The sequence below is a fragment of the Argopecten irradians genome, chromosome 3 (genome assembly GCF_041381155.1).
Source record: "Argopecten irradians isolate NY chromosome 3, Ai_NY, whole genome shotgun sequence".
Classification (NCBI taxonomy): Eukaryota; Metazoa; Mollusca; class Bivalvia; order Pectinida; family Pectinidae; genus Argopecten; species Argopecten irradians.
Genome location: NC_091136.1, coordinates 44,400,108 through 44,409,008, shown reverse-complemented (window position 1 = coordinate 44,409,008; position 8,901 = coordinate 44,400,108). Strand labels below are relative to the sequence as shown.

Here is an 8,901-nt window from a genome sequence, read left to right as displayed (position 1 = left end):
TTGAAACATCCCAGCATAATTGGCAACCACCTGATGACGGTGGGGAGAGACAAGTGAGCAACCTGTGGTGAGTACCGAGGGGCAGAAACCCAGGCAGCTGAACTAAAGGGATGCCATGAAGATACAGAATGAAATCAGCTGCAAGTAAAACATAAAGGATCAGAATCACCAGAGATGTCATGTGGTCGGAAGAGATGGCTGAAGTAAGATCAGGAGAGATGTCAGTGTCAATATAAGGGGAGATGTCGGCAATAGGGTCACCATGCAGAGATGTCCGTAACAATATCAAGAGAGATGCCATCAATAGGATCAGGATAGATGCCAGTCATATAGTCGGAAGAGATGACTGTAATACAAATGTATCTGACAGCATGTCTTGGTAATAATATATTATCAGAGAATATTACCATTATTATGTCTATTATAATATCTGTATTAAAACAAAATGCGTGCGCCTGTGGTAACCACTGCAATTGACTGGTCAACATTACTTTAGTTTTATAAATCTAATTTCTAGATAAAGACACAGGGATATGAGAATTAGTTGCAATTTGTATAAATATGGACCCATCAGAGTGTCCTTAGACCATTTTAGGGGTCTAGATCAAAAATTAATAAAAAAAAATCATAGTACTGTTGCAGTATATACATGTATAGTATGAATTTCACCTATTTTTGATATATACCCCTAAAACGTCTGAAATGGTTTCAATGCACTCTAGTGGGTCCATAGTTATATAAACTATAACTAGGCCTTATTCTCATATCACTGTGGATAAGATTGTGTATTCAGTTTATTGCTATATAAAAGTTTACTATATGTTAGAGACTGCATCGTACAAGTAGCTACAGCTTTCAACAGAACTCAAAATTCATCTTAAAACTCGAGGTGATGTTGTCGCTATCGTATCACGATATCTATTCCACTGCCCCCATGTCAAAAAATCACATTCCAAATAATCTTGATTATGCATATTATGCGCATCTTTAAGATTTTTTGTTTATGTACCTAGAGTTACCTCCCCTATCCACGTGTGCTAACAAACGAGACACTGTAGTCTGTACAAGGATGCACTTTTTCTGTAGTGCAGGTCGTGGAACGGAGAAATTTGTTGCTGAGGAAATCAGACGAAAGCTTAATGGGGATGAGATCGAGGTGATGATGAGTAACGGATCGTTGGCTTTTCAGTAACATTTATTGTTTAACACAGGCGCCTGACGTATACTTTGAAGTTTACTGTATGTCTAATAGCGAGAGTGTACATATATATATAGTGTCGGGCACGTCCTGTTGAGTGTTGTAGGTTTATAAGGATGCATTTAAGGGCACATCTCAATGTCACTCGTTATTGCCAAGTAAATAGTGTAATAAAAATGATTTGTTCTGGTGCATGGCTTTGACATCTTCCATGTATAGAACACGTGCCCCTGTGTCTGTAAATATGCCGAAATATTACATCGTTTTGAAGTTTGAAAATAAATCACATTAGAAAAAATAACATATTTGATACTGTGTCAGTTTCATAATGTTAAAATGTTAACACATTTGTTCTTTGGGTGGTCTTCATAGACTTATTTAATTGGGACTAAATGTATTTAAATGCTATACATCCATTATGAACAATCTACATTTTTTAGTTATTACTCATATATTTTAAATAATTTACCCAGTAATCTTGCTTGTAGCTGTAACAATGATGCAGCATTCATTTTCTTAAGAATTTATACTTTATCAGTCCATGCAATTAATATATATACATGTACATATGTATAAAGGCATCCTCGATACTCCAGGGGTTCCGATCACTTACGATCTCTACACCCCTGGACTATCTCATAGTGAAATTGAAGGCAGCTCAGCTGAAAACATTTGACCAATCACAGGCCAGCAAAGATTTCCTTTGAAGACTACAGAGAGAGCGACGCCTAACATCAAAGCCACACAGTCAACCACAGTGTACCGTTATACGGTTCTTTTGATGTACATCAAATGACTAAATTACCTGTTCTATTCTGTTGCCTCCAGTTTTACTATGAGATAGTCCAGGGGTGTAGAGATCGTAAGTAATCGGAACCCCTGGAATATCGAGGATGGTATAAAGGAAAAAGTGGCATGCCGTTTCTAATATTTCATGACAACATATTGAGAAGCAATTAATTAAGGTTATTTTTATGTAGCTATGAAGGTATGACACTAAGATTTTTATGTGTTTTGTGTTACATGTATGTATCTTCATCAACATAAAAAAATAAACACCCATATGTCTCAAGTTAACATCAATTGCAATTCTATATATATGGTATGATAGGTAGCTTTTTATACATTTGTACTGTAATATAAAATGTACATACTGGGTATACATAATGCAGTAGCTAGAGTTCAACTGTTCCTGTTTATAACAATTTTTCTTTCTGCAGGTGACGGATGGGAAGATATTTTTCCGAGCAGATACAGAAGTTACGGGAGCAGTTAACCAGTTGAGATCTATAGAGAGGGCATTTGTCCAGGTTATACGACACAGCTCTCTAGGTATATATCTTATAAACATGATTGTCTTATCATTAATCAATTTTAAAATAAAAGACACTAAATATGATGGATATATAAAAAAAAAAATGAAAATAAAATGAAAACAAAAAAAAAATGAAAAAAAATAAAAAAATGACAGCAGATTAATGTTTATTTTTGAATTTTTTTCAGGTGGTGTAAAATCTGTCAAAGATGTTGGGAAAATAGTTCTTTCTCTTGATGACTGGACCAAATCAGACCTTACAAATTTAGTCGAAAAGATGCATTGTGCAAAAGGACATGACTCACATCCAGAAAGTAAGAAAAGACGCATAGAAGAAGAAAAACCATTGGTTACATTCAGAGTATCTTGTAAATGTGCTGGGAGAATCGGACGAAGGATTCGACCTCAGGTAAGAAACAAATGAACATGATAACCGCAAACTCAGCTTCTTGTTTCTATGAACAGCCAGGTTTTTTTCAAGGATTTGTCATGTTTAGGAGATGGATCAAGGAAATTTGGGATACCTAGAGAAAATTAGCTGTAAAATGTTGGAACACCCTAACCATTGGACTAATAGAGCCTGGCCCCATTCCCTGTCTAATAAACCCAGATAAATATATTTATCCTTTCTGCAAACCAGATAAATACATGTAGATTTATCCTTTCTGCAAGTTTCTGTCTACAATATTTACTATAATTTTGCTTGACTTGTATGTTAGTATTTATTGAGTATCATTGAAATATTACTTTCTTGCTTTAAATTGCTGTTTCTTTTGGTTCACATGGATGAAAAAAATGATAAAGCAAGATTTTCTGGACAAGATCTAGGTTCTTTATTCAAAGTTATAGTTGCTAAGCTAAATAAAATTAATTTATGATGTAAATTTACTTTTGATGTAGATGCTGTCAAGATTCATTGGTGTTGGTCTAAAGCGATTGATCAATTGGAAGGTTGATTTACGTAACCCGTCCATAGAGGTTAGTATATTGTCTAAATAAGTTTGAAGTGTATTGTTACAATTGTCTGTATTATAACGATACCATCTAAGATCATTGCAATATGATTCTTCTTTTTTGGAAATCCAGCACAACTACTAGAGCAACTTGACTTCTTAATAATTCTGTCAACACTAATGGGAAACTTCCTTTACTCGGAATTCCATAACTCATACTTTTACTGAAGTATTAGTTATTGAAAATAACTTAATTTATTCAACAGATATGTGTCCACATGAATGATGACCGACTGACTGTGGGTATTCCTCTACAGAAGTAAGTTTATTTTCACAGCATTCCTAAATGGGTTCTGTTTATTACATCAACATTTTGTTATACTTTTCCCTATGCTGTTCTTCCAGTAGCACTGTATTGTAAATAACTAAACCATGAATGTACATGCATCATGAGAATGATTTAAAAGTAGGTTGATGTGCATTACCTACCTTGGATGTATGACAGTATATCCAACCATCCGTATTATATTCTGGCTTTATAATCCTGGTGGCGCTGCATTAGCCGAGTGTTTCTGCTGTCTCATTCTTTTAATCGCCCTTCACCACAAAATAATGAATTCAGGGTCCATATTTGGCAGTTGCCAGGTATTGGTGGTAGTTTGATAAATTTTCTCAAGATTCTTTAGCATTCTTCTTTCACTGATTTCAGGCACATCCTTTATGAATTACTTGGGCTGCTAATTATTATTTTAATTTTAATAAGGCTTGAAACAAAGTAAAACCAAACACACTTGTCATAGTCTCAGATTAGACAACCTAGAGTATCTACACTCATAGGCTGGAGATTCACTTCTATAACTGTGATTTTATCAATAAAAATGAATTAGGTTTGTGTAACCTGTAAACATTAATGATGATGCTTGAACCTTTCATGTTTGTGCAGTATTCCAGTTTCAAAACGGAACTATATTCGTCATTTTGGACTGAGAGGGACAATCGCCTGGATAATGTCTAATTTACTTGATATTCAGGTAAACAATTTAGTTGCAGACAACTGCTTTCAACTTCATATTGTATAAACATTACTTATTTTGGCAAAATAAAATTTTACCAAAAAACAATCTTGATAAGGTTTGCTCAATGATGAACTTACACAATCACCATGATAGCTATATAGGCCTATATTGTAAACAGTTACAGAAAATCAGATTTAAATAGTGCAACCATATTGAAGCACAGCATTTCTCGAATGAAAAACAAATACATCTACAGTAATTTGAAGTTTAAAGTTACCAAATAGCAATTCAATAAATTATGCATTAAAATTGTTTCACATATTTAGGTCACCTGTGTTTAGGAACTTTTCAGATTATCGTTACAAACTTTTGGTATAGACATAATAACCTTACAGGATTTCTGTCATACTGTACACTATTGTGCTTGTTATTTTGCTAGATTACATGGAGAATAATAAATTAATGCTTACAGTTATATGTTCCATATTTTTCATACTCACGAATCAAGATAAGCTTTTATTATGCTATTCATCACCAAAAGTTGCTAACATTTTGAAAATTACAGTTCTTTCAATGCATTAGTTTTAATTTTACAATACAGATAAGAGCAGAAAAGGATTTTTAGCAGTACTGCCAAAAATCATCATATGTACATCTGTAGTGAAGCGAAATGAGTACCGGGTACCTAGTATACGGTCAGACCATGAAGCTAAATTGTGGTCAACAATTTCATTTCAAATTTTTACACAGTTATTAGTAATTGTAAAGAGATTTTTGCAGGAAAGTTTCCATCTAAACATACATAAGGCATAAAAAATCAATAATTTGACAGTACATAATTTCTGTGTTGTTACTAACGTTTATAAGCCATTTGAATGACTTTTACTGCTTAATTCATCAAACCTTATGGTTTTCAATGGATTAATGAAGAAAAATTAACATGCCAAAATTTTCGCCCGGTTATGGCACATATAACTTTAATGAAAATTACACATGATATGAATTATTGTAAAACATGTATATTGAAAGGATTTATTTAGTTAGATTTCAATCTCTCTTATTTCCAATAGCCTGGTGATGTGGTACTGGACCCCATGTGTGGAAAAGCCACAATTCTGGTTGAAGCTTGTCACAACTTCATGGTAATTGTGTTCTCAAAATGTTAAGTAGTGAAATAAACTTGAAAACAACACTTACAACTTTAATTTGTTGAATTGATTTGCAGTGAAATTAGGTGAAACATGTGGTATGATTGGTATGTCACAGTTAATACTAGTAGGTCATGGTTTATGAAGAAAACATTTTGAAATTAATTCATCATTTATTTATTTGAAACTTGAATGAAGGTCTAGGTCATTAATTTGGACGATCAACTCCATAGACCTTCACCTCAGCATGCTACATACCATATATCATGGACTTCTCAGTATTTAGAAGAACTTGATGAAGGGAATCCTCCATAATAACCAGACAGGGGAGTCCGTGCCACAATAAATAAATAAATTTACTTTACATGCATTTACCACCTGAGTATGTGGGGTTAAAATATGGTGACCATAATGATATTGTACATTAAAATCCTGGTACAACTTACTTATTTTTCCGGAATTTCTATTTTGTTTTGAACTTTTCCAGGCAGCATCATATCTTGGTATGGACATCAATAAGGATCAGCTATCCAAGGCTGCAGAAAATCTCCTGTGGTCACGTCTCCACGGCATAGGACTGGTTCAGGGGGATGCAAGATGTACGTATCAAACAAGTTATGGGTAAAGCATCTAAAAACTTTCTCAGTGTCCTTTCTCTCTGTCTCGCTTGAACCATTAATTATTAAGTATTTGGTAGGAGAGAAAGGTGTTACAAGCATTCAATGCCTTATACAGTTGAACTCTGCTAACTTGAACTTTTACTGGAACACCTTGCTTATAATTCGCTGTTCCTTTAAAGGTGGCATAAGCTTGTCAGATATATCTATATATATGTGTGTGGGTGTGTGTGTATGTGTTACTGAAAATTAAACTTTATCTCTATACAGGTATACCAGCAGCTTCTGGAAGCATTGACAAGGTTCTCTGTGACACCCCTTTTGGACAAAATTTTCTTCCAGACTGTGACAATATTCTGGAATTCTACAAGCAAAGCCTCATAGAAATATCAAGGTAAACAAAAACCAAAGAGTAACAGTAAAAATAAAATATAACGAACAATAAATCGAAATAAGAAACCCTGCAAGTCCGATGACTAGTAATTTTACAGCCGGACTAGTGCTAAATGTAATTAACTAGTCCGACTGGACTAGTGGCTCCCACTTTATATACAGGAGTAGTATGTCAATTACATTTTCAACCCATTTTGTGTTCATTCTGTATGCGATTATTTCTGTCCGGATGCATCATTTTGTGAGAATTTGTGTTAATGAACTGTACTCCATACTGTCATTTGGGTAAAAAATTGAAACTGATCATGACTGAAGTGCTGAAGCAAAACTACTGTAATCTGTATATCTAATTTGGACTAGTGATTAAATAGTCGGACTAGTAACATTTTGGGGTTTACAAGTCCAAATGACTAGCAACGAAAAAAATTACTGTCACAGACTGCATCACTACATCACAATATTTAGCTTATCATATAGAAGTTAAAATTATAGAATCAAGCATACCTGTAGTCTACTTTGGCTAATGCCACTGATCAGTGGAATGGTGTATAATTGTAAAATGACAACTGCTGGTTCTAGAATTTCAGGATGTTGCAGATTACAAATTACAAATATAGGCATTTTCTTTGTTTTAGGGTGTTAAAACCAGGGGGATGTCTGGTACTGCTTACAAGTCAACAACTCAGTTCTAAAGTATGTGGTCTTTGTGGACAGCCTGCTGACAGCGAGTCATTGTCCAAGGGAAAGATAGACGATAAGGGTGACACAATCCATGAGCAAGGTCAGGTGAAGGTCACTCAAAATAGTGAAAAAGCAGAAAGAGACGAGCAAACCTCAATTATACCAGGAACATCAGAATGTGTTAGACAGTCATCAGATGATGGAAAATCACCAACTGCTTCAGGTGATTTAAAATTGGACCATTCATCCAGTACCATGAATATGGAGAATCTTGACACAGAAGCTGATATGAATGCTTCGAAAAGTAACATTTGTGAATCCGAGAGGACTTCTGTACAGACTGACGATAGTAATCATGGTGATGATGAATCAAGAGAATCAGTACTGAAAGTATCATGTCAAGGTCACACATTCTCCCAAGGACACACATATGGTTGTGCTGGTTCTTCAAATGATAGGAAACATAAAATGGATTCATACAGAAAAGACTTGAGCATGAAGTCACAAACATTTCTTAATAGATTACAGGTCAAGGAGAGTCACTATGTCAAACTTGGAGAGACTGATGCTACTATATGTGTGATTCATAGATTATAGATCAAAGAGAAATGAAGTAATAAACCAATTTATTTATGATGTTTCTTCATTACTGTATATAGCACCACCACATGAAGGAATAGAATGAGTATATTTTTTATGTGTAACAGGCCAGAGATAGAACAATTTGAACACGAAATTCCAACTAGGGATCCCCGACTTCTTTACACTAGCTGGATGCTCTAATAATAGTTAAATGTTCTGTGAGCTACTTGATTGCCGATGATTAAAACAGTTCATTCGTTACACTCCTCCTTCCTGTCTAAATACCCATCCAGGAATTATTTTTATGCATATGCATGTACCTGTACTCCCTTGATACAGCCTTATGACCTTTACCAAAGCAGCAATCCTTCCCCTTATAAATATTGACCTTGACCAAAGTTATAAAGTATCAAGGTTAAAGTAAATTGTTTTTAATAGAAGTGTGAAAAATATTAACAAGGGTCAATAACTCTCTAAAATACAGTTTCCTGGAGTCATATACACTCAAATCTATCCCAGTGTTTCAAGGCATTTTAAAATGTTTCTTTAATAGCTCACCATTCTCAGATAAAGGTATTTTATATAACGAAATATTGCAAGAATTCCAAAACAGGAAAGTGTAATGAAAACATTGCATCTACAAACAATGTACAGTACTTAAAATGCATGCCCTTAAGAAACCATGCTGTCAAGTATATATGACACATCAGACACTTAGTCATTAAGGATTGTGTTGTGTCCATCCTCCTAATAAGCTTTGGAACTTCATCCTTGGTATGCATATGTGGGTCCACCTAGGTGAGATTGTGTGCTTACCAAAACTAGGTTACTGTGACCTGTACTTTGATCACAATTAAACAAAAAAAAGGATGGTTCAATTATATGAGAAAGCACACATAGACATACAGTAGGGGACTTCAATTTGTCAAATTAGGTTGTTTGTTGACTTTTATTCATGAAGTCCTACTAGCTTATATATACTGCTAGTAACGACCCTT

The 8,901-nt window shown here is 34.4% G+C and overlaps 1 protein-coding gene across 1 annotated transcript; it reads left to right on the top strand.

Annotated features, from left to right (window-relative positions):
- Nucleotides 1–720: 720 nt before the first annotated feature.
- Nucleotides 721–8,437, top strand: LOC138318732 (THUMP domain-containing protein 2-like). Its single transcript, XM_069261379.1, has 10 exons — nucleotides 721–1,156; nucleotides 2,419–2,530; nucleotides 2,702–2,922; nucleotides 3,414–3,491; nucleotides 3,733–3,785; nucleotides 4,410–4,497; nucleotides 5,553–5,624; nucleotides 6,118–6,229; nucleotides 6,518–6,641; nucleotides 7,276–8,437. Exons 1-10 carry the CDS (start codon nucleotides 1,004–1,006, stop codon nucleotides 7,916–7,918), a joined length of 1,656 nt encoding a protein of 551 aa, XP_069117480.1. The 5' UTR covers nucleotides 721–1,003; the 3' UTR covers nucleotides 7,919–8,437.
- The last annotated feature ends 464 nt before the right edge of the window (nucleotides 8,438–8,901 follow it).